Below are 26,709 nucleotides of genomic sequence, written 5' to 3' on the forward strand. Positions count from 1 at the left end.
TGCGATTATTTCCTAAAATATTCAATGTATCAAAAATTTTTTTCTAAAAAACCGTATTTATTTCAAAAGACCTATCCAACGACATGGCACATTATAGGGTTGAAGCGAAAAAAATGGTCACATACATTTCTTTCTTTTTTTTTCGTTTGATACCTATGTTGTAAGATGTCATTTGATATGAATTTAAAAAAAAATAGGGTTCTTGAAAAAAACATTTTTTGATAAAGTGAATATTTTAGGAAATAATCGCCTCGAAAGAAACAAAATGTATGTGAGAATTTTTTTTTCGTGTCAACCCTATGGTATGGGATGTTGTTGGAAAGGTCTTTCAAAATGAATAGGGGTTTTAGAAGAACATTTTTTGATAAAGTGAATATTTTCGGAAATAATCGCTTTGAAAGAACAAAATGTGTGTGACAATTTTTTTACCGTTTCAACCTCATAGTGTGGGGTGTCGTTGGATAGGCCTTTCAAAATAAATAGGTGTCTTTAAACAACATTTCTTGATAAAGTGAATCATTTCGGAAATAATCGTTTAGAAAGAAAAAAAAAGGTTTTTCCTTCTAACTTTTGAACCATCTGTCCAAAAATTATGAAAAAAATCATGCAAATAGTGCTTAAACAACTCAATCAAATAAAATTAAAACAAACTTGATTAGTTAAGCCGTTTATGAGTTACATATCGCTAAGTCTTCCCTTCTTATTTTAATTAAAATGCCTGGCAACCCTTATTAGTGACCGGATTTTCGCAGGCAACCCTATACCATTGTATTTGCAATAAAATTACCATCATTTTGATGTATAATTCAAGCCTCAGACAGATGAGTGCAATTATTGATATAAAATCACTTCTTTAAACACGGCAACCACATAATAGTGACCGGAAATAGATAGGCAACCTAGATGATTTATGTTGTACAAGTTGTATATTTTCCATTGAAACTTATTTCGTTCGTCAGACAAATCGGTGAAATTTGCCGAAAATTTTTTTTTTCAAAAATTTATCAAAAAAACCCTTGACCATATTTCTTTAGGCAACCCTATTTATTTATGTTCTGGATCATATTTTTTTCATATTTTCATAGTTTCATCCGTCAGACAGATTGGTGAAGGTCGACCATATATGTGGGATCTTAGTCTAAGTTAGACCATGAGCTTAATTATGGAGTTTGTTTTGGTCGATTTTATTTTTGAAAATTTTCCAAAATCGTGGGAAAAGCCTGGGATTTCTACAGCTCAGAGTCACTAGTTGGATAATAGGTTTTGGAATATTAAAGATACTAATATGCATACCAACGTACGTACGTACAACACATCTATTTATTTATGGAAGACTGAAAGTGGTACCTAATACGTTCTTAAATCTCATAATTTTTCACACATTATTGGCAACTAATCCCAAGAATTGCCATCATCTGACCTTCCAAGTCAAGAAGAAACGGCATATTACAGGGCCATTTATTTTTCTTTACCGAATCGGAGAACATCAAACGCACTGTGTGCTGTGACCAATTCATTCCGTGGGTAAGCCAGACCAACGAGCAAATTACATACTTTGCTCTTTGGACCAAATGCTCGCATCATTCGTCTCTTCATCTAAACCAAGCCTTTATTTTCTGCCACCTATCGTAATGTCTGTGAACTTTTAACATTAGGTATCATCCGAAAGCGAGCGCACGAACACCTACGAGCAGTAGAGTGAAAGGGAAGCGCCATCTATTTTAGTCTTTGTGTGATTTAGAATGTATGATATATTACGCCTGTATGTTATGTGGGTATGTTTGTGTTTGGAGTTCTCTCGTAGAATGTCAATAGATAGATATGTGTTTTATAACGCGGGCTACTTTATAAACAGCCTTTGAAAAAGGGTGAATTGCTTTTTCACAACTTTTCGGTGCCCAGACTCCCAGAGGGTGCGAGAGGCAAGCAGGGATTTGTATAAATTCCTCGGCATACGCGCGCAGAGCGCAAGAGGAATAAAAAGAGCGTTATAATTATAAGAGCTTATATTTACCAGTCTGTTACAGAGAAGGTATTTGGCGAGTAATCAACATACCTACATAGTCTTCATTTTCAGTTTTTTACACATTGGATTACTTAAACTGGAAACTGACAAGAATAACAACAGCGTTAAACATGAACCAGACCACAATATTACAAACGTTTCCATTTCTAGTAAAGACAATATTCATCTTAATTGTTTTTCGCAACAATAATCCAACAACAAAACTGTCATTTAATCATTTGCTTTGAAAGTTATGAATCAGGTCGGTTCCCAGCTAAGCCTTGTGAATGACCAGAGAACCATAAAGTCTGCTAATCTCCTTACAAAGATGGATTCCTCTGAAAAAAAATAATCCTAGATGGCGACACTATTTAGGTCAGAATTTTTAGCCATCTAGCTGTAAGACTCTGTAAGGAGAATACCAGTCTTTACACATTCTGGTGTCGTTAACAAAATAAAACAAAAAATAAACAAAAATCTTCTTTACCCCATCAAGGCTACTCTTAATGACAACACATAATATATAATTAACACTATTTAACTACTACGGTTTTACGTGCGCTATAATTTCTGAAACCTCGGGAGTCTTTGTCACAGGTTGTTCGCGACCACAAATGAAGCGGCCCTGGACAGTAACCTAACAAAAAGTAGACACTGTTTGGGCCAGTCCACGAGAATATCGGTTACGTAACGCCAACCTTCCAATAATTCCGAGAATGCTAAGCGATATTGGGTCTAGTAATATCTCATAACATGTCTAACAAATTTGCAGTATCTCATGTTTTACGGCTTTGATTGAAATCGCTGCCACGCGCAAGGCAAAAGCATTACGTAAGCGACATTCTTGCGGGATGCCTCTGCATATAGAAACGAATACACGTTCCGTAGTAGGTATTTAAATGTGATATTTAAATCAAAAGGTACCAGATTGTAGCATGTAACATACTCATTAAATGCGATTGTTTTTCATGGCTGTAACACTTTTAACCTTTTCGACGCCGTGTCAAACACAAAAGCTGTCACTCAGACGACACGTCACCGAAGTGTCAAAACCGAAATTCAACTTTATGCATATGCACGTAGGTCTATGTTGCTCTTGTGGTATGTGACCGATTAATGGGTCTTTGGCGTTGAACCTGCGGTGCGGATATATCGGTCATTGGCGTCCAAAAGGTTAACATACAACAATAAGTTACCTTTTGTTAGACAACATAAATAGTGTCAGTATGACTCGCTATACTATTTTAACTTATAATTAACTACAACTATCTTGTTGAAATCACAGATTAACCCGTTAAATTACGGCGTATAGAAAACTAGAAATAATTCACTTTCAATAAGTCTCTTACACTAGTCACTTTCACTTGAAGCGTTTTTAATTTATCACACTAAATATTTAGGATGGTTTTGTTATAATAATTCACTAAAGATGTTTTCATTACTTCACTAAGGATTAATTGGTTCATTAATTTCTGTAGCACAATCAGTATCAACAGCAGAAAGGCAATGTTGTATAGGATGGATTGGTAGATTAGTCTCGCAATACCAAGACTCGAATTTTCTAATCCTGGCCTATAACGCTTTTAAGACACTTTCGCCCTCATCACCAGGCACGAATTTCGTGTATTTCAATTTCAAAGCACTGTGCACTTGATTATGATGAGCTTTCAAGTCAATCATGTATGTGAATCTCTGGTTACAATGCGAACAGTAGACGAAACTTCGAGTATCGTGATCTGTCTTGTAGTAAGCGTACTTGATCGGCATATCTGGATGTGTGAGCGTGAAATGCTGCTGCATATTAACGACGTCTAGGAATAGTTTTAAACACTCACTGCACTTCACAACTATGTCACCTCTTCTGGCGAACACTGGCGAATTTTGATCATGGATATGGGTTTTTGAATCGGCTTCAGTTAGCAACTTTTCACAAATTAAACACACTAAATTAGCGTCCTCTGGCTTTTTAGCGGACCCTGGTTTTTTCCCCAGTTTAGTTAAGTTTAGGTTTAAAGGTGGTCCGGTCGGTTTCTCAGTTTTTTTGAGCACTTGTGGTTGATTAGGGTGTGCTGTGCTCATATGTTGGTGCACAATTTTGTTATAGTTGTTATAATTGCAGTAAGAGCAAGTGAATGGTTTTAGATTGTAATGGCGAAGCGTGTGAGCGTCTAAAACGTGTGTGTATTTGGTTGAGAAGTCACAGTGGTCGCATTTGCCACCAGAACCAGATTTCTTAGCTGCCTGTTCGTCTATGACTAGACTGTCTTCATCGCTACTGTCTGAAAAGCGTCTTTGTGTCGGATTTCCTTCATCGGGGATCGGGACATCTTCCTCATATCTTATTTCAAGTAGGGAGTTTTCGTCATCGTTAGTTTCTTCTTGGCTTTGAGGTTCAGAGATGACGGTGACCGGCATGCAGTTCATGCTGAGTTTTTGGACTCTGATGACTGCGGCGACCCAGGCGGAGCGTATGGCGGGGTCTCTAGCGGCCTCTATAGGGCGTGCGTTCAGGCCGGGGTGGACACTCTTGCAATGGAACTGCGCCTCGTGGTAGGTGGAGAAGTGGTTGGGGCAGTTGCTACAGCACCATCTAGAAGAGAATTAAAGCGTTATGATAAGCTGCTGATCTGTGATGGCCGAGAGTTGGTCGTGATTTAACAAATACACAGCTTGATACTTGAATGAATGACAAGGAATGTTTGTTATGTCCGACATGGAGCTGCGAGCATTTCTTGGGATTAACACTTAAATTCAATACATTAATATAATAAATAAATGATATCAAAAAATATGTATTGTATTTAATTACACAAACGGGTCTACTGCGATATACTTTCATTGATTTTACCTTAAATTCCGGCGTTTCAGCTGAGTTGCACCAGCAAAATTTAATATGCGTACAAAACGCGAGAGTTTAATTGTTAAATATGTATTGTGTTATTTACATTAAAATCATGAATAAAATCATTCTATAGTGAAAATTATTATACTATTTAGACCATTCCGATAAAAAATAACTAGAAGACTTGCACTTTGCACTGTAAGTAAGCAAAATGTATGGTTTCAAGCCTAACTTCACAAGCAATAAATGCAAAGCAATTTCAAATGTCACCTTATTCTGGTCAATTCTGCCTCTAAATGCTCCTGAATTATTTTATCATCGGCCGTTTTGAACAGGCATTTTGGGCAGCAATACTGCATGTTGATCGGTACCCCAAGAGACCCGAAGATTTTCTCTAATTTCTCCATACTGAGGTTGTTTGTGTTTTGAACTTCTACTGTTTTAGAAGTAGTTGGAACTACAGGGCGTTCATCTTGCATTTTCTGTTGAGCTAGTTTGTCCCGGTTTTTCTTGACGAGATCTTCTTGGTAGACTAGTTGCTGGGAGACCCAGGATTCAACGTTGACGTCGACGGCTAGCTCAAGGGGTTCCACGTTGTGCCTGTTGTGTTCCGACCACACGTGTTCTTTCAGTCCAGTTTGATGGAACGCTTTGTATGAACATAGGCGGCAACCCCATCTGAAAAATTATGCGTAATACCTATGTTTAAATTCAAGTCGAATAGAAATAGACGCCATGCTATGTAAGAACAAGTTATTTTTAAAAGAAAATTATTTTTATGATGCTTTGGTTCATCCACACCACAGTTAACTTTTGTGGAGCAACACTGTAACAATAAGTAACTAAGAGCCACTTGTACCATTCCACTAACCTGGGTAAAACCGGTTAAACCTGGCGTTACCATAGTTACCAGTACAGTTTGACATTAGGTTAACGGTTTAACCGCTTAATCCCGGGTTAGTGGAATGGTGCAAGTGGGCCTAAGTATGTTAACTAATGTTAGCGTGTTGCACAAAAATTTACTGCGATGTGGATGCATTTTTGCAGAAAACAAAAATGCTATAAAATTTTAGAACGCGCAAAAATCGCCACGCTCCGTTCGTCAAATGCAATAATGAATGATCACGTTATAAACATATATAACTACATGTTATGGTTACACATCAATCGTCTGTATATCACTTTTCAAACAAAAACAATTTTGACTAGGCATATAATAAATTTTGGGAATTACTCACTTCCTGTACTGAAGCTCTTCATACAAGTGGGACTCCATAGCTTCCTTACTGTCCTCGACAACAACTTTACACAAAGAACACTTGTAGTTCAGACCATTGGGCTCACAGAACTCTCCGTATTTCTTACATAACTCCTCTATCGAGGCCTGCATGGGAGCATCGGGGTCAATCTCCTGTTTCACCAAGTTGAGGTTCACTTGAGCAGTCGGAGGCTGAATTTCAGGAAGAATTGTGTCAGTTGGTGCTGGTGGCGGATCAGCCTCAGCCTTCACTGTATCCAAACCGGTCTTCTGTCTTTGCTTCTGCCAATGGGGCATTCCATCTGGACCATTAGGAATGCTGCCTTCTCTGTAGTAGAAGTGGAATATTTCAGGCTCCCTATTTGGATGTGCAGTTGTTTGATGTTTAGTAACATTCTCCGGAGTTGATGTCCTGAATGGGCAGTAAGCGCACTTGTATTGCATTTTGGACTGATGCATTTTAGAACAGTGGTCGGCGACCTCAGGTCGGAGCATGCTCTTGAACTTGCACAGGCCGCATTGCCAAGGTTTCAGGTCCATGGTTGGCGCAGTCGTGGGGGCAGTAGGGGCGGACTGGGAACTCTCCTCCCTAACTACTAGCACGTTACCGCTATTGTGCGTCTCGGCCAAATGCTTTTCCAAAAGTTGTCTTTTATAATGGTAGTATGGACACACAGAGCATGCATATAAACGTATGTCATGCATTTTCAGATGAGCTATAATCCTTGATGCTGTTAAAGGTCTAGATTTGTCCAAGGATTGGTGCGGTGGGCAGTGGACACAGTGGTAATCATTTGTTCCGGAGTGTAGAGTTTCCCAGTGGTATTTCAACATGGCTTCGTCTACGGAGATGTATGTGCAGCCGGTCGCACCGCAAGTAAATCGGTATCGTTCAGGCACATATCGCGGAAGCCTAGACGCCTTATCATGGGGTATCATGAGTGTAGGAGTCGGTTCTTTTTGAGATTTCTCAGGGGCTCTATTCGCTATCGAACTGGAAGCCAGGTTGACCATCTTGTCAAAGTGGAACTCGTTGGTTTCTAAATGCGGCACCGGGTTGACTGGTGCCGTCTGTGCGACGGGTTGTTGTGTTGCATGTTGTTGTAGATGCCTCACCATGTTCAAACGGACTTTAGTGTTAAACTCGCATATATCGCAGAAAACAGATTCGTCCAGTATAGGGTTTATAGGAAGCTTGTCTATATCCGAAGGTCCATACCGCTTCTGCTTGGGCTGAGGCCCGACGGCTGTGCCCGACGATTTGCGCTTTACAGCTTTGGCTTTACCCGTGTCTTTCTTTGCGAGGACGTATTGACTGTCGGTCCCGAAAGCGTCCCGAATCCCAACATCGTGGGCCACTCTTAGATGTTTCTTGAGCAGATACATGGAGCCATCTGTATGGGGGCACATCGGGCATTTTAAACGGGCAGGGGTGTTGTGGGACTCGTTGTGGTGTTTCAGGAAAGGGCCAACTTTGCCCGCCTCGAAGGGACAGAGAGCACATTTACACTTTTCGCCTGCCTTCCAGCAATGATAAGAATGTTTCTTGAAGCCGGCAAAGGATTTCGAGACCCTATTACATTTCCTGCATCTGAAGATATTTGATGGGTCATTGCCAGCTTGTGCTGATGTTGAAGGGTTTTGTTCATCGACGACCTTTTCGTCATCCGATAAATTAATGATTCCATCTGAAAGATTGATGATGCCTCGTTTGGAATCTTCCTCGTCGCTGTCCAGGCAGATCACGTCCGAATCATTCTTCTCCGGTGTGGTATCCATGGGTTCTTCTTTCAGGACTGGGGTTAGCTGCTTTGATATATTGGTTTCTGGAGCTGGCGTGACAGGTCTTGGCGGAGCTTCAACTGTGAGTGGCAGATTTGGAGGCACTGGTATTAAAGTAGCCATGGCTGCTGTGGCCGGGTCCTCCAGAAGGTTCGAGATAGCGTCGTCCACGATGTTATCTTCTGGCAGGACTTCTGAAATAGGTGTGGCGGCTTCAGGCTCCTTCTCTGGTTCAGTGGTAGGCATGTCAAGCAGGGGACCGATGAGTTTTTCCAGCTCGATGGACCGCTCAGCCTCTTTCACTGGGTTCTCTTTGCCCTGGTTGGGTGTTATACTCTCAGGATCTAGGGCAGCCTTCTTGAGTTCTACCAGAGGCAAGATCTTTAAGTTCCCGCCCTGAAAGCAAAGGAAAACTAATGTTAAGACCGAAGTTTACATTTATAACAACAACTTGCTATTTGCAACATCATGCTTAGTCCGAGTCCAGTCCGAATGTTTTGTGTCCATGCTGTATAAAAGCGTCCACATTTTTATCGGAATAGCGCCAAGCCAAACGCGCCCGAACAACTCAGATATAGTTGTCGGAAGATAGAAGTAATAGGAAAACGTACCATGCCCAGAATAGTCCTGATGTAAGCCTGCGGGTTCTTGCCCGGATGCTTGGCAGACGCATGTGCCAGCAGCTCGGGTTCGTTGTCCGCTCCGTGCACGCACAGAGTGCAGTGGTACAACCTCATGCCGTGAGTCTTCAGATGGAGTATTAGAGCTGTAGCGTCGGGACACGAATCCCTGCAGACCTGGAAAGATTTAATATATGCTTAATAGATTTTAATTAGATTATGGTAACATGACAATATTTTTTTGCTGTCAAGAGTTATCCTGTAAGCATTGGTATGATGCAGATGATCGCAAAAACTCGGCGTATAAATAATCAAAGGAACGAAAGGTTATTATCGTCGGAGTTCTTGTTACAAGGTGTAGTATGAATTATCTGAATTGATTTATTGGCCTCAAACCCTAAGCTGTTAAACAAAAAGCATCGTTTCTTTTGTGCACCGCGGACCGCGGTGGCTACCTAATTTCTCATTAGTGAAAAGGATCAAGCCCGTTTAAAAGGCAATTTTAGCGGTCTACACAATGGCTCAAATTTATGTAAGTAACAACTTTTTGTTACCTCTGAATATTCTTCTTACCTGTCGTACTGCATTACACTAAAGTGTGCTCAGCCGGCGTATTATGGATGGCTTTATTCATCTTTATCCTCGTGATAAAATAACTGTCACTTTTTCATACCATGTGATAGAAAGTGACGGACACCGTTTTATCACGCTGTCACGTAGACAAGAACGACCATCATATCCGTACAGAATGCTTTTACATGAATTTGAACTTATATGGTTCAATTTGAACGCTAAAATTATCTTTTTAATGGGCTTGATCCTTCTCAGATAATCATACTATAACGAATTGTATTAGTACCTGAGGTGTGAAATTAACTTGTGACTGATCTACAAGCAGCGAGATAATACATAGGTACGGCATATTAATAGACATGCATGCATCCATGTATATCGTGTATCAATATTTTCTCTAAAAACATGGGAATATTTCTGTGGCCCTAGTGAACAAGGGTACAAGTCTCGGGCAGCGCAGTTGTAAAAGGGCGTAAGTTCCACGTAACACTTATGCCCTTTTACACCTGAGCTGCGCGTGACTTGTACCCTTTTTCACTAGGGCTACAGATTTGATACAGGCAATATCAGTTGTCACAACTGCATGCCTGCTTAAAGAAATAATAATAATAATTATTATAAACTGCGTGTCGTTACACGTTTTTAAAGAAAATATTGTACATACTTGTGTGGTCTACAATAATAATCAGAGTAAAGTCAATTGTCTGTTCATATTTAACAAATATAAAGTCCCAGTTGAATGCCGGTGCAAATAAACAAGTCTGTATAGTGTATAGTTACTTATGAAGGGTACGCAGATAAAGATACATTTTCAAGAGTACAGCTGTCCTCCAGAAGCTATTAAACTTTAAGCGAATATATATATTTTCCGAATACATACGTAGCAGATGAATCCAGGGGCGTTTTCGTGTCTTTGTGTTAGATGCTCCCAAAACTTGGCGTGTGTCACGGTTTTAAATCCACATGGCTCGTTGTTTTCAGCTGAAAACGATGATCAATAAAATATTTAGACTGTCAAAATATAAAGCTAGGTGAATTGGCCGTATCGCTACATAAATTGACCGGTCGTTATATTGTAATAACAACTAAAAGAATTCTTGAACTAGTAAATTTTCAACATGCTATTGTAAGTCGTGGCCATGTCAAAACATCGCAATTATGATTGATATATAATAGACTAATTACAGGCCTCATCAAAATGGTCGATTGGTACTCACTTTGTTTACAAACGTAGAGCGGAACAGCACTATCCCGTGACATATTTTCCTCAGGGGGTTCGCAGAGCGCCGGTGCGCTGGTGGTCTTCAGCACGCAGCGGCGATCAGGCGTCGACCCATGCACCCGGATTATATGCGACGCGACCAGCTGGCTCACCGCTCCCCGGTAGAAACATAGCCCACAAACCACTCTGCACTTCCCGTGGGTCTTGAAAACATGAGACACCAAGTCTATAGAGTTCCCAGATGAATCGAAGTCACAATATGCGCACAGCAATGCGTTCGTCCCGCCGACTCGCTGGTGAGTCGATGCGTGTAACAACGCGTCTTCAGCAGAGTCCGTAGTGAAGGAGCAGAAGCGACCGGCGCATTTAAAGATCTGAACTAATTTGCCTGGAGTCATCATGGCGTCGAGAACGACTCTGTGCTTTTTGGACATGATTTCCGCTTGAGCTTCTTCGTATTTGTACTCTTTGGGCGGTTCAGTCTCTTTTCTAATTACTGGGTAAGTCGGGCTAGGACGTGGCGGTTCTACCGTTGGTGGCGCGACTGGTAGAAGGCTGACGACGGTTTCTATAACAGGCAACACTGGCGCTTCCACAGCCGGTTCGACGGGGTTAACCAATTCTGCCAACGGTCGAACGTTGATGTAGGGTGTCGGTGCTCTCTCTATGGGTTCAGGTGTCGCTGCAGGAGTCACATGCTTTTCAACAGGTTCTACAACTTTTTCAAGAACGGGGAAGTTATCGATATGGCTGTCCAGGTAGTGCGTTAAGCACTCGCTGAATTTGTGTTCACCTTGTGACGTCACGATGACTTTGCACACAAAACAGTAGCCGTCCCAGATTTCAGAGTGCTTGAGCTGCACATGCTTCTTCATGGATATTAATAGACCCGTCTTATAATGATTGTCCTTGCCATTAATACAGCAAACGTACTCTTTGTTGCCAGCATCTGTATAGTTTATTTTGAAATGCGGGTAATCCATTATATCACTGGAAACTCCCTGGTTCTCATCGATCTGATCAGTATCTTCGTTGACTGCAGAGTCTTCTGCGAAATCATCCATATCGTCGTCCTCATCTTGTTCGGCTTTAACCACACTGGAATCCGTGTTGGCAAAATTGGACATGTCGCTCGCATTATCATCATTTTCAAAGGAAATCTTCGAATTAAATGAGTACCTTTTAGGTTTTTCCGCCACTGGTACGTCAGATTTCTTTGCGGGCCGCGCCGCCTCAAGCTCGCTTTCTGTTATTTCGCTTCTGTCGTCACTGGCTTCAGTATAACTCAGGTTTGATCGCGTGCTCCTTGTGGTTCGAGGTGTGCCTTCCACATGCGCTATGCGTTTAATTAGACTGTTGATAGTACTCTTTGTCATTACAGCGAAGTTTATGCTGTATACCTCCGTTTCTGTATCATTATGACGATGAATAACGTGCATTTTTAGGTTCTCGAGGGATATCTGGGTGTAATTGCATTTGCCACAAATATATCCTATGAGTTGACCTTTAATGTCCTTCGGTGGAGGTGGAATATCCAAGTTAAATGGGCACTTCTCTACATTTATACATTCAGAACATAATTGCTTGTATTCGCCTGTATGCATACTAACTACGTGCCAGAAGAATGATTCTAATACGGCCCTCCTTTTACCAAACTCTATGAAACAAAACCTGCAAGTATATTTCTCGGTGGGTATTTTACTGATCGCAGCAAAGTCGATGTCTCCACACTGCTCGATGGCTTCTCTCGCTATATCTGGGCTCATACGGGAAAGTGGGATTTCAGAATGCGGATGATGCTTTTTATAATGGAACACTATGTCTTTCCAACTATGTGTTGATTCACACAAACGGCACTGGTATTCGGAAGCATTCTTAGAGAAGCAATAGTTTTTATCAGTGAAGCAACCATAATCTGGTATCGTATAAGATCGTTTTAACGGGGGAGCTGGTTTCGGAGGCGGCGACTGAGCGCGCTTTACTTCAACTTTCCTCTTCTTTTTAGGTTTAATAACACCAGATTGCCATCCACCTCTCTTGCGTTTTGGTTTTTTCTTTAATTCTACTAGCAACTCTGTGCTGCCAAAACTCTTTGAAGATGCCAATGATTCATTTTCAGAGTCAGAACCACTATCTACACCTTTCTCGCTCGATTTACTTTCGTTTATGGAGTCTGTTTCGAAATCGTAAGGATCATTATCTGTCTGCGGAATTTTCGTCTTGGATTTAGGGCCAGGTTTGTATTTCACTACAGGTTTCTCATCTTTATTCTTTTTCTCGTCCGGGCTAACAATGGCAGGTTTCGCTTTAGGCTTCGGTCCAGGTTTCTTACGCATCGGCTTCTCTATAACAGTTTCGTTGTCTTCGATGTGTTTGACCTTTTCTAAAACAACTCTGGGTTCTGGTTTGCTTAGTTCTGAGTGACTGACTTCGGGCTGGCTAAATTCTAGGTCGTCGCTCTTTTCAGTTTTTTCGTCTATCATTTTAGCTAGACGACACATCCGTATACCAGTAGCATTCAACATTGCATCACTCACAAACATTTCCTTAATAGATTCCTGCAATTGTCTCAGTTCTCTTGAGGGTTTTTTCTGTTTAGGCTTCATCAGTAATCCAGCGGCTTCAGAGCGAGTCACGCGTTTTTCCTCATCAACTCTCTTGACTGGCTTACCCTTTTTAAACTTACCAGCTTTAAATCGCTTTTGTCCTTTCCTTACAACCTTTTTTCGGGTTTTTATGTTATCTGGTTTTTTAACGCCCTCTTCCTCATTGTCTTCCAGTCCAGAATTAGCGTCGTTTAAGGCATCATTCGAATCATCTTTTTGTTCAAGATCTTGATTATTTTCTGCTGAATCAGTTACTCCTTGGATTGTCACAGTTTTATCTTCACTCACATTTCCGGATAAGTTATCAACACTTGCTATCGTTTTTTCTTTATTTTCAATATCTGTCTGATTATTTGGCTCGCTATCTGCCATCTTGCATGTCTCTGTTTCTTTGGGTTTATCAGACTCAGCATCGTCCTGTTTTAGAATTGTATCATCTATTGGTTTTTGTTTTGTTACATCCTCTGCGTTATCTTGCTCAACTTGTTCCATTTCATTTTTATTTTCTGAAGTCTTAATGCTTGTTGTGTCCTCAATTTTATCATAATTTGTATCTTCTTCATCAGAAACAATTTCACTTAGTTTCTCAAGCTTCTTTTTAATTTTCTCATTTTCGCCAGATTGATCTCCAAGCATACTAAGCAATTCTTTTATTTTTGACTTGTCTTGTAAGATTGACAGCAGACTGCCAATGGAGTCCATTTGTGAAGCGGGCTCCTTAGGAATCTCGATATTCTCTTTGGCTGGCTTGTTCTCCGCATCATGAGTAGATGTAATATCAGAATTCATTTCACATTGTTTTTCAATAGTACTGTCTGGTTTGTCTCCTGTTGGTTCAGAGTAGTTTTGACTCATATTTTCGGCTTCATTCGTGCTATCTGGCGTCGACTGACCATCCAGGTTTTTCTCATTTTCAGAGCTTTGGTTATTCTTAGAAGATTCTTCTTCATTTACTGATGTGGACACGACGGGTTCAATATCATTTTTATCCTGCATTTGACTTATAATTTTGGGTTGAGAATCACTTGGCGATTCTGTCTGCCCCGGAATCAAACCAGACCGGCCGGTGTGCTCGTCAGTAGTTTGATTAGAACTTCCTTCTTTCTTATCACCAACGATGTTCACAGACTTTTCACACTCGGTTTTTTTCATTTCAGTTTTAAGAGTATCGAACAGATCATTCTTTTCACACTCGATTTTATTAGTTTCAGTTTTAAGAGTATCGAAAGGATCTTTCATTACAGCGTTTTCTTCTATTGTTTTTTTAGTTTCTTTCTTAAGTGGACTGCTAGTCATTTTTTCTAACATATTTTCGATGCTAATATCATTGAAGAGGTCATTACACGTCTCTCCGGTTTTAGAAGTAGCTAGGTCATTGTCTAGATCTGCTATAAGTGAATTGATATTGTCTAGAACAGGATCGCTGATAATACTATCGGGAAAGAGATCCATTCCATCAAGACCAAAAGTACTATCCAGCTTCTCTTTATCATCTTCAGGTTCGATGACTTCATTTGAACTCTCGCTTTTATTGGGATTTTCCTGAATTGCCTTTTCAGTACTTTCCTCTTGGGGTACATCATTTTTGTCGAACTGTACAGAATTTCTATTAGTTTTAGCCGAATACTTTTTAGGAGAAGCATTTTTACTAAGAACGTTGGTTTTGCCTACTGATTCATCAGAATCAGAATCATAAATTACTTTCTTGATTCTGCGCGGACGTGTTTGAATAATCTCTTCTTCTGATGGCACAGATGACTGAGTTTCCTCGTTCTTTCGCCCAGACCGTCTTGTAACCCGTTTTTCAGACTTTGTGTTCATATCATTTTTCTCGTCATTATCCGCCTTTTTATTAGTCTTGGCAGTTACAGTATTTTTATTATTGTCTTTCTTTTTGTTGGCCACTTGGTCGGATTTCTTTTTACCCTCTTTTATTTTTTTATCAACCTTGACCTCTACAGTGGTTTTTTGTTTTACGTCTTTCACTGCCGATGACGAGGATGATTTCTTAACATTGATTTTGTCGGGTACGTCTTGAGTGACATCGGTCGGTTCTGGATCAGGTTCAGGTCGTTTTATTTTCGGAATTTTGAAATTTTTTACTGAACTGATGGTCGGAGCTTTGATTCCAGTATCACTTGAAATACCGTAACTGTGTCTGTCGCGGGATTCCGCGCGTTTTCTATCATACTGGTAACTAGACCTCTCATTCAGTTTCTGCTCTTTGCGCTGTCTGGGGTCCCTGTAGTTAAACTTTTTCGTCTTATCATAGGTTTCTCTGCCTTGTGTTTTGTTCAAACTATGCTTAGTATTCGGTTGTATATCATAGCTGTCCCTTCGAATACGAGGATCACGAGAATTTGTGCTCTCTTTAGGCTTTGTTGGCTGTGAATCTTTATTCCATTTACGGTCGTTATTCCTGTACGACTCGAATTCCGCTTTCACATCTTTAAAGCTCTTTTCAGGTCTTGAAGTAGATAATTCTCTACCTACACTTTGAGCTCTCTTAAATCTATCTCTGTTATTGTCTTCCATTCTAAGGAAAGAATTACCCGGCAAAGTTCGACCTACACTGGGCTCACGGATCAAAGATCGTCCTACGCTCGAAGCGCGTTGTCTGCGGGCATCAAGATTACAATCGTTACTTCTGTGCGAGTCAAGGAATTTCTGAAAAGTGCTATTAACGCTTGTGTCAATTGTAAATGCACGTCCCGCGTGTGATTCGACTGACAATTCATTTCTAACACTTCTTCCGACACTGGACGCTCTCGCGCGGTTGTCAGGCATAGACCGGCCGGCACTAGGCTCACGTTGGAATGTGCGTCTCGAACCTACCTCAGCATAGGTCCTAGAATTATCAGGACCGCGACTTCTATCTCTTGAGTACAAGCGTTCTCTATCATTTTCACATGGCATTGCGCGTCCAACACTAGGTTCGCGTCGTGACATTTGATCTCTTCTATAAGTCTGGTCTGGAGTATAAGGTTTTGGCTCGTTTCTGGGCACACTTTGTTCTCTATTAAAGTTTCTCGGATCGTTTCTATGATATCTATTACGATCATTATAAGATCCAGTATCTTTTCTACTACTATTTGATTCATTATCGTAGTTTCGATTCAATCTCGGATCATGCGGACTTTTTCCGTATTTTGGGCTCGGATTTGGATATGAGTAATCAGATCGTCCGAACGGGTGACTGGGCGTCATAGGCGCTTCAGACCTTCCAAATGGATGACTGGGAGTCAAAGGCGCTTCTGATCTTCCAAAGGGGTGACTTGGCGTCATAGGTGCGTCAGATCTTCCGAAAGGATGACTTGGCGTCATAGGAGCCTCTGAACGTCCAAATGGGTGACTCGGTGTACGTGGAGAGTCTGACATTCCAAATGAGTGATTGGAAGATTCGGATCTACCAAATGGATGACTCGGTGTCCGTGGACACTCCGATCTGCCAAAGTAATGAGACGGGGTTGAAGGAGCATCGCCTCTGCCAAATGAAGGTGTAGGAGTACTTGGACAGTCGGATCTTGAATAATAGTTTGACTGCTGTGGACCTTCCTGTCTGTGATATTCATCTCTACTACTTCTATCATTTCTAGAGCGGTTCGAACCCATGTCGTAATTAGAATCGTTATAACGCGACCTCGGTCCGTCTTCTCTTTGTGGACGATTGCTTCTCGAGTTTCGATCTTCCCATTTTGTACCAGAATTGGTTTCTCTATCAGCATTCGACATTTCCCAGTTAGATATATCGGCGGGACTTCGCCCGGAGTGTTCTTGAGCTGAATACATGGGTGCATACACGTGCTTGCGACCATTGTCATCGGCATTGAATGGACGATTTGGATTGAAATCGAATGTCCTAGAATTAGGGGTCATATTCGGTGTTCTGCTTGGTGTCATATTCGGCGCCCTATTTGGTGTCATATTGGGTGCTACGCTAGGATTTCGGGATGGAGTCATATTAGGGTAGGCAACAGGAGGCGTAGGTAGCAAAGCATCCTTTCTGACTCGTGGATCTACTGGAGCTACAGGCTTTTTTACTTCTGGTTTATCCACAGGTTTTCGTCCCTCGAGATTAACATCGCTCTTAGTTTGAATTGGAGTCGACGGCGCGAACGGGCTCATCGTATCTGGAGACATTATCGGGGGTAATTGTCGCATATCAACATCAGCCTTTGCGTTTACAACAACCATTTTCACAGGATCTGCAGGTATTATAACAGGTGGGGATACAGGTGTATCGTCGGTTATATCCATATCAGGGGACTTTGGAGCAAGGTCCATATCGTCGGGCGATTTTAAGCCTGTATCTCTTTCGTCGTCAGAGTCGTCGCTTAGTGCTATTTTAGAGATCAAATTAAACCTTTCGACTTCTTTCTCAGTTAATTTCAAAGATTGTAGTTTCATGGCTTCTTTTTTCGACTCTGACGAAGTCCTAGGGTTTTTTACAAAAAGTGAAGGTTTATTTGTAGGCACCGACTTTTTCTTATAGTTTTCTATCGAAATTCTCTTTTTCGGAAGTTCCTCCTGCGCATTAGAAACTTTAGTAACCTTTGGCTGATGCAAAGCTGGTGTTATAGCTTCAGCACAAGGTAGGGATATGGTATCACTTAATATCTCGTTTTTCAATGCTTGTAAAATATCGATTTCAGATACTATATCTTTCTTTGCAGGCTGTACTGTAGGCTCATTCAGTAAAGGAATTTCAGGGTCCGGCTTCGGCATAGATTCCGTACTGGGTGTACTTGTCGTAATAACGTCATTAGTTGTACTTTTTGTAATTTCATTATTCTTTTCCATGGACTCTACCTGACCTTTGTCTTTAGATGGTGACAGTACCACTTCCGGCTTATCAAGAGATTGCTTGGGTTCTGAAAGTTTATCCTTAGATACACCTGAAGATTTTTCTTTCGAATTTTCGGCATTGAGAGCTGCTGCATTAATTTCAGTAGAATCGGAATTGTTAGAATTGTAGAAATTGACTTTGAAAGGAGCAGGAACTGGTTCCGGTGCAGATTTAGGATCCTCATTTAAAGAACTAATATTTGAATTGTCCTGTATATCAAAGTTATTCATATCTATATTACCAGTGTAATTTACTTTCCCGTCCTTTTCAATATCAACATCATTGATAGAAATTATATCTGTGGAATTAATATCGTTCGTTTTTACTGGTGACAATGATGTACTTGTTTTTTGGCTAGCGGATTCGACTACATCTTTATTTTTTGTAGAGTAGGCTGGTTCACGTGGTTTCGGTCTAATAGGATCGGTTTCTTTGGTACCACAATTATTGTCATCGAACATTTCGAAATCGGTTAGGTCACATATTTTCTGGTTACCGGTAGCATTTTTAATACTGCTCGATTCAAGTGACGTTTCTTCTTTATCCGAATTTATAACAAGACAAATTTGTATTTTACGAGACACTTGGTCTTGTTCCGTGCTAGATTTGTTCTGGTTAGAAGACACATCTTTAGTTTTGTCTTTTTCAACTACAACTAAATTGCCATAAATGTTTTCTATGGCTTCACTCTCACTGTCGGATAATTCTCCTTCTTCAACATCAACTTTGTTTTTCGATTGGCTCTTTTTGTTCTTTTTATTCTTGTACGACTTTAAAATTAAGTCTGATATGTCTTCATTTGCTCCCGTCTGTTGCAATTCCCCAAGTATTTGCGTTCTGAGTTCACGTAGGGTCGCAATATCAACATCACGTTCGCTGCAATTAATTATCCTTGATAATATATCTTTTGTATTCAAAGAATTCAAACGTTCTTCTGGGACTTTTAAAGTTATATTTAAATCCTTAGACTTGCGAGAATGAGATTCTTTGGATGATTTCTTTCTTTCACGTTTATGATAAGAAGGCGAGTGTCTACGTGATGGTCTTGGAGGTGATCTCCTACTAAATAGATTTTCATCACGAGGAGGCCCCTCCGATGGTGACCAGAGTCTTTGTCTTCCACTTCGTTCCGGGGATTGTAAAACTCGTGTGTAGTTTCGTTTAGAGCTAGATTTATATGGCGATTTCTCACTGGAAGGATTCTTAGTCGGGGATAGTGAGCCCTTATTTGGCCTCCGCTGGAACAATGCTGGTTCTTTGGTGCCAGAACATCCGACTTCAGTTTCGGTAGCCCGCGCTATTTCGGGCAGTGTATCCGGATCATGAGATTTCGCTGTTACAGTTTTAAGTTTACTTCGAGCTAAATTTAAGTCCGTCTTGTCAGTAGAAACAATGGCTTCAGACGCGGGCTTAATTCCTGGTAAAGTGTCCCCCTGGAATTAAATTATATTAGTTATATATTTGCTACAAGAACAATAAAAAATATCATATTTACATAAAAATTTAACTTGACATACCTGTTCGACTTTAGCGTACAAATTAATAAGAACTTGTTCACACTTTAACAAGTTGTCCATTTTCATCCTAAAATAAAATAATTATGATTTAATTTATCACCACATTATCTATCACAAAATGCAAGCAAAAACGGATTCGTAATAAAACGACATGTTTAAACAAAAACATGTAATAACCTTTTCTTCTTATCCAATAAGAGATCTCTCAGAGATCGTATTTTATCAAGCTGAGCCTGCCTGGGATTCACAGAACCACTGCTTGTACTTTCCAGTCTTTTGATCATTTTTTCCAGGAACGGGATGTACTGCTTCATCTCCTCAAACTTTTTGTCGTACTCGGAATCCATTTTGGCAGCTGAAACATATCAGATTAGTAATCAAATAGTTATTTTGACTGATACAAAGAAATTCCATCGCAAAAAATAATTTACATAACATAAAAATAAAAAGCATTTGTAATATAAGTATATTCGTTTTTGGTCAATTTACTTTTGTACGTCATGGCAGTTTTCATTCTAATATTAATTTTCATTAGCATAATGGGTATTAAGGAATTGGATAGGATAAAAATGACTTTCGATTCGAACGGACAGTATACCACTAGACTAGTAAGGTTAACACTACGATGTAGAATGGTTGATATTTGAAATCCCTACAATTCCTACAAAAACAGAACGTGAATCTATTGAAAAAAATACATACAGCTCATGAGCTCGCCCATTTCTACTTGAAAACTAGAGGTAATTAACCTATCTAACAATTGTACATTATATATTATATAGTTTGTTAACGGTCTGGACGGCTTAATATCAATAACACGTCAGTTTTTCAGCGGTTATATAAGTAAGTCTAACGAAGTACGTCGTAGCATTGCAGTTTATCGGTACAATATATTTAATACCCATTTGTAGTATTTTAATACCTATTTTTAGTATTTTTGAGATGACGGGCGACAGAGAGGTATGGAAGTGAAAGACATGCTGCGCCGACCCCAAGTGAATGGGACACGGGCAAGAGAATGATGATTTAGTATTTTTGCTCTTATCCTAAGAAAAATATATAGTAACTTTTAACGTTGCTAAATTAAATTTCAGCTTTTGATTCAGTTAGATTTTGATTTACGGGTGGTATTTTTCAGAATTCGATTACCTATATAGTATATGTATATTGTATACCTTGTAAACTTGTAACAAACACCAGTATTTGAAATAAATTGTCGCATGGCAATTTACTACTTAGTTACAATTTTACCTAACATGTTATTTAAAGGTAGGTTAGTTAGACCTAGCTAACTCTGCACCGACTTTGACAGAAAAGTGTGTAAATGTCATTATAAAAGGCATATTTCTAATAGAAATTTGACTTTTTTGTTGACATCATCCGCACATTGTCATTGCGAATCTAAGCAGAGTTAGCTTGGTCCTACTGATGGCTTTGATCTGGCGTGTGGCGCATGTAACTCACACAAACATGTATGTCCAAATAATACCAAACCAAACGTGACTTAGAACATAAAACCACAGAATAAATAATAGTACTAGGTACAGAAGGTTCACTCTCTAACAAAACAGACAGATATGACCGCAAGGTGGCACAAGCGCGAGCACGCGTCCGTTCCGTAGCGGTGCGCGGCAATTACTACTGCTAGACACCAAAATTGGTGTGGGCCGCATGTACTTGTAGCGACGCGACAAAATCGCGGAGTGAGCCACGCCTGCCTAAACTTAAACAGTTATTAACCTCAGACGTCGCCGAGGCTGACCATTTAAAACAACCTGCATCAAAAATTATGTACTTGAATAATTAATGAAAAACGAAGCGATAAACCGACCTCCATTGATTGCCCATATGAAAGTGGCAAAAACTACACAACACAAGGACTGCAGACGAAGATTGGGTACTGCAGTCACATGAGGGCGCACGAGCGAGCGGACCAGCTCAGTTCCCGCTCCTAGGCATAATATAATGCAGTCGCTGTGGCCGAAATCGGCCTGGAGAAGAGAGATCTGTGTAGTGGTTAACCCGAGACCCGAATGAATTGAAACCATTGCTGATGACACACATACTAACGGTGAAGAAGGCAAAAATGTAAAGCATTTAAAAAGTGACGTTATCATTAATCACAAACAAATTACTCCTAAGGACACTTGGAGTAATTCATAAACCTAAAAGTTATGTTGCCTTGTGGCTTCAAAAAACAAATAGATGTGACAAAAGTGCATACCCACTTTATCTAATGTATTCCATTCATAAAGTCAGTAATGTCAGTATGCTCTTTTGCAGGTCGATGCATCTGGGAGTGATAATACCAGACTGACGCTACCGACGCATTCGGCTAGACGTTCAAATAACACGAGGTATTTTTATAAGTTTTAACATACCATCCGGTCTATTAGTAATTTTATGAATAGTGAGAAATAAATGCAATGGGTAAACCATGGATATAAAATCGGCAACCAGTCCATGACATAGTAAATACAGATCTGCGACAGATGACGATATATGATATCATGTCTCGCTGGGCCTTCATAATGTAGGCAATATATCATCATATCAGCCGAAAAGACAGCAGCACAAAGTCCTCACGTGGGATGGCCAATCGGTATAAGAATGGTCTCAAGCACACACTGCCCATGTGATCAGTATTCAATTCCCCAAAATAATTGATCTTGCATAGAGTGCATGTTGGGGCGCAAGGCGCAAGCTACATGCGCGAATATTTTCAATCTAGATGCACTAGTTACTCGCTTGTTCTTGCTCATACACGGCTTCAATATGCATGCGCATGTTATTTTTATCATCCCACAACTTTACTTGCTCCAGTATTGCAGATCACGCTAGTTACTTGCGCACTGCGCACGCTAGCGCATGCTCAACATGCATAGTAGCACGTTGTTTACATGTTACCGATGCCTATAACCTGCACAAATACCCCAACATGCGCATGTTACAGGCGCCGTATGCAAGAGCAATTTTACTTTCCATAGTGTAGGCAGAAAAGACCTTGCGGTGATAAATGCCAGACCGATTTCTTGTCGCCTTTTCCTAAAGACTTGAGCAAACAGTACCGACGATCCAGGGCCCAATTTTAACATAATAAGCATGTGGTATTTTTAGTTGGAAGTAGGTAACTAATATAAACCCAAGACCAAGGGGCCCACTGATTAACAGTACGCCGGACGGTATCGGCCTGTCAGTTAGAACAAAATTTTGACAGTTCTGAACAACTGACAGGCCGATACCGTCCGGCGGACTGTTAATCAGTGGGCCCCTTAAAATAAAACTGTAAAGCCAGTGACGGCGCATGAGAATATGCATTGCATATGTCCGAAGTGCGTGGTGTGAAACAGAAATACAAGCTATGACAACGCATAGCGGGGGTAAAACCTGATTTTTTATGGGAAGACGACGATATCTCATGGCTCCTCTACACGATGGACCAGCGCCGGCCACTCCAAGGGACGCAGCCATGCGGTAGAATGAGATAGCAATATCACTTGCTCCCTCTAACGCATAAATGCGTCCCTTGGAGTGGCTGGCGCTGGCCCATCGTGTACAGGAGCCATCATAGTATTTGACAGCTGAGATCTGTCATTATACTGATCACTAACGTCCCATAGCCGGCAGTCTACTGGTTACATATTGAACCACTTCCGAGCCTTAAAGCCGTAACGCACTGTCGACTAGTCGCAGGCGACTCGGTCTCTTGGCGACCAAAACATAGGCAACTAGGCCCAGGAGACCAAGCCGAGCGCAAGCATCACTAAAACATATTGTGCTCTTCATAACTATGCTCGAGAGAGAGAGACGGATACAAATTTGTGGTCTCGACAGTTGCTCGCAGTGTGAACGCTTCTATTTGAACCCGTGTTACTAGTGGTCGCCGGCGACCAGCAGTCACTTGTGCGTCGCCACTACGCAGCGAGTAAGATGCATATATTATTCGTTAATCACTGTTCATACCCATAGCAAGTTCTTTTGACAAAAGACTCGCCCGCAAAGACAATCTCTCTACTCGTTGATCACCGTTCACCGCCGGCCGATACCTACCTCGACTTGCTTCAAATGACAGCCAAACATTGGCCAAGGAAATTAAAACGTGCAAAAGTGCACTCATTTGCAGCTCGCTGTAGATACCTAGGTACTCTTCTATGTTTCGTCTAGGCATAGGTAGGTAATTTATTTAAGGCACGAAGTACAATAATAAACTGTACGTAGGTAATCAACTGACTATGTAGGTATCTAATATGCTGACGACACCCATTGCTGCACATCTAATGTCATCATCAATCATCTTCCTCGCGTTATCCCGGCATTTTTGCCACGGCTCATGGGAGCCTGGGGTTCGCTTGACAACTAATCCCAAGAATTGACGTAGGCACTAGTTTTTACGAAAGCGACTGCCATCTGACCTCCGAAAAACTCATTGGTACCTAATGTACCTGGACTAAATTAAGTAAATCTCTGCTGGATGATTTTGTCGTGCTTCTTACCTAATAGGGAGAAGTAGACGGTAAGATAAAATCATTCGCAGAATCTTAGCTTTTTGATGCGTAATAAAATTAAAATGTAAGTACCTACCCACGTTCAAAGCACCCATCATTACGACCGACCAAAGAAAGAAGTTTCTCGAAATATCACGGCAATAGACAAATAGATACACTCCGACAAATATCTACAATCACAACAGCTAAAACACTTCCGCGTGATATTATGTTTAGTAAGACATCAAATTACTAAATAAGTAACGCATTTATCACAAGTGCTGAACTAACTAGTCTATAATATTTGCAATAATATAATAAACGTCTTGCTCGACAAAAAATATCGACGCCGTGGCGCCATTATAAACACCGATCGAACATAAATTAATAAACTCGCATACCTTCTTACACTCGATCTCTTTTTCACAACACAAATACACTTTTTTTTTAACTGTTTAAACTTGGTTTATGAGTTAAATACAACATTTTAATATAACAATCATTGTTCAGACTTCGGTTTGACACAAAATGGACGCCAGCGCTCAAGTGTCGATCGAGTTCCGTCGCCTCCGGCTTCGTATCGTAGAGTGAATTCAAAATGGCGTCGCACGCGGCCCCTCTTCTAAACTCGATTTCAAACAAAGAACACTGCTACCTGGCTGGTTGCTTGAAGTTTATAACGAAATGGGTGTGAAGAAATATATTTGTATTTATTTTAATATTTTCGTTATTTATAATTATAACAATGTAAATAATTTTGTGTAAAAGTATTTCGAATGAAACCGGATGCGCACACCTAGTAAAAAAGGCAACGTGATGAGACACGGTACGGAGACTGTCAACTCTTCTGTAGGATTTTGTTTTTACACAATTGTTTGGAAAGTGGCATGTGTGGTATCATGGTAAATTATTCAGTAATTAATATATTTTATGCTACACTTAATAATTATTTAAGTAGTATTAATAATATGCATAGGACATCAAACATGAAATAAAGAAGTACTTAAAAAAAGGCGGCAAATAAAAAAAAACCCTACAGCAGCATTGAATTGGTAAATTATTTTACCTTAAACGTACCTTATATTCCAAAACATTTTAATACATTTAAGAAGTAACTTCTCGTATATTAGTCCACTCGAGTAACTGCCGAAATATAATAAAACGCATAAAAGCCATGATGATACCTATGTGGTCTATTTAGAATACTAGGTATTTAGATAATATCGTACCGACCTAAAAAATATTGATTAAATGCGCACGCCTATGCCATTACGTAATGCTGTGCAATCTTTGTGCTGTCTACGAATTCATATTCTTTGGCGCTAACGCTTTCAACGTAAAACTGAATTATTAAATCAAAACTGGGTAATTTATAGAATTTCACTAGTAGATATGCACAAACAACGTTTATACATGTATCCGTTACCTATTAACTATTTGTGTTTGATGTGCTAACTACTCGATCCAGTCTAAACCTGCACTGCGTAGGCATCTACATATGCGACGCCATTGTACAATTTAATCCGTTTGATCGTTTCTTGCTTATTCATTGATTATAACGAGTATTCAAACTTGCACTAACCTGTTTAAAAAAATAACAATATAAAAGAAACTAATCCTAATCACTCCGCGCGTCGGTTAGGTATAATGATGGCTGCACATTTTGTGTGCAGCTGGTCGATTCCTTTTTGCTGTTCTCTCGCGGCCAGGATGGCGACTGGATTGACGCGCGGCGCGGCCGCGGTCGGCAACCCACGCCCCACCGCTCGGGCTTCGTCGGCAGCGCCACACTACCGATTCTTATTATTCGCGGGACGGCTCGCGGCAAGGGAGCACGTTGCGCTGCCGGCCGATCAGCTAATAATATTTCCTTGCGAACAGTTGACGCGAATGTTCTCGAAGCGTTCACTTTTTCCGTTGACGTCTTTTGTTTCAGTATTCCTGCCAGCACGGTACAAGTTCAGGTTGGTCGACAAAAATACAAATTGACAGAGCAAACGTCATACGTGTGTCAAGTGAATTGCAAACGCAGAAGATAGTGTTTCGCGACGTGCTTAAATTGATTTTAATTTACGATTACGTAGCTATTCGCGACCCCGTTTTACTTTTACTGCATAACAAACGTACCTACATACATACGCTACGTGTTTTCTTAGCAATTTCTTAGCGTCTAGGTAAACAAGGAAATGAAAATATTCATCAGAAGAAGACATGAAAAAAAAATCATGAAGATCAGTTATGAATTATGAAACTCGAAGGTCGTATAATCCTATAGCAGGTGTTCATTTGAATTGTGATTTATATTGGTACCAATGGTACAAAACTTACCTACCAAATGTTACAAGTTACATCATACCATCACGTGTACCTACCGACAACCTTTGAAAGGTTCCTACGAGGCACTACGCAATAGAAAATGAGTTGTAGAATAGAATGTCAGGAATTCGTTATTACCGCTGAGTTTTCTCATGGTTTTCTCCTAGCTATTTTTCTTGTGTTAGGTTGGTATTCCACCTGTCCAATTACTGGAATACCAACCAGAGAGAAAAGGGAAGTGGAAAGTACTTGGTCCGTGTTCTGGCAGTTAGTTTATTAATCGATAAGTAAGTATTTTTCAAGCGACTCCGTAAAAATATCAGCATCACTGATTGCTTACGAGTTTGATAGTTAAATAAACGCAACGCAATAACAATATAATAAATAACACTTGTAGGTGCCTAGAGTTCTGTGATAAGAAAGATTATCAGTCATAAACTTGTTTCTTTGACCCTCGACCTCGACCTTCGACCCCTGTCACATCTTTCTCTCCTCGGACTTTGATATGAAGCTGTAATGATTACCTACCTATGAAACAACTGGGTACTACTGTATAATAATTATAAATATATTTTGCGTGCAACGCTCTTGGTAGATACTCCTCTAAATCGCTACACCTTATTAAACAAAGTCCCCCG

The 26,709-nt window shown here is 40.3% G+C and overlaps 1 protein-coding gene and 1 long non-coding RNA gene across 2 annotated transcripts in view; both read right to left on the bottom strand.

The window, feature by feature from the left end:
- Positions 1-1,988: 1,988 nt before the first annotated feature.
- LOC134799946 (uncharacterized) overlaps positions 1,989-26,709 on the bottom strand; it is a 42,490-nt gene continuing 17,769 nt past the window's right edge. The window contains exon 2 of the long non-coding RNA XR_010145487.1: positions 1,989-3,027. This is a non-coding gene — a long non-coding RNA (uncharacterized LOC134799946). The remainder of the gene's footprint in view (positions 3,028-26,709) is intronic.
- LOC134799857 (uncharacterized) lies at positions 3,541-19,626 on the bottom strand. Its single transcript, XM_063772255.1, has 8 exons — positions 19,449-19,626; positions 19,272-19,338; positions 10,298-19,187; positions 9,961-10,061; positions 8,499-8,684; positions 6,086-8,283; positions 5,118-5,525; positions 3,541-4,595 (listed from the first exon to the last, which is right to left on the bottom strand). Exons 1-8 carry the CDS (start codon positions 19,616-19,618, stop codon positions 3,578-3,580), a joined length of 13,038 nt encoding a protein of 4,345 aa, XP_063628325.1. The 5' UTR covers positions 19,619-19,626; the 3' UTR covers positions 3,541-3,577.

This window comes from Cydia splendana, chromosome 19 (assembly GCF_910591565.1).
Source record: "Cydia splendana chromosome 19, ilCydSple1.2, whole genome shotgun sequence".
NCBI classification, from domain to species: Eukaryota; Metazoa; Arthropoda; class Insecta; order Lepidoptera; family Tortricidae; genus Cydia; species Cydia splendana.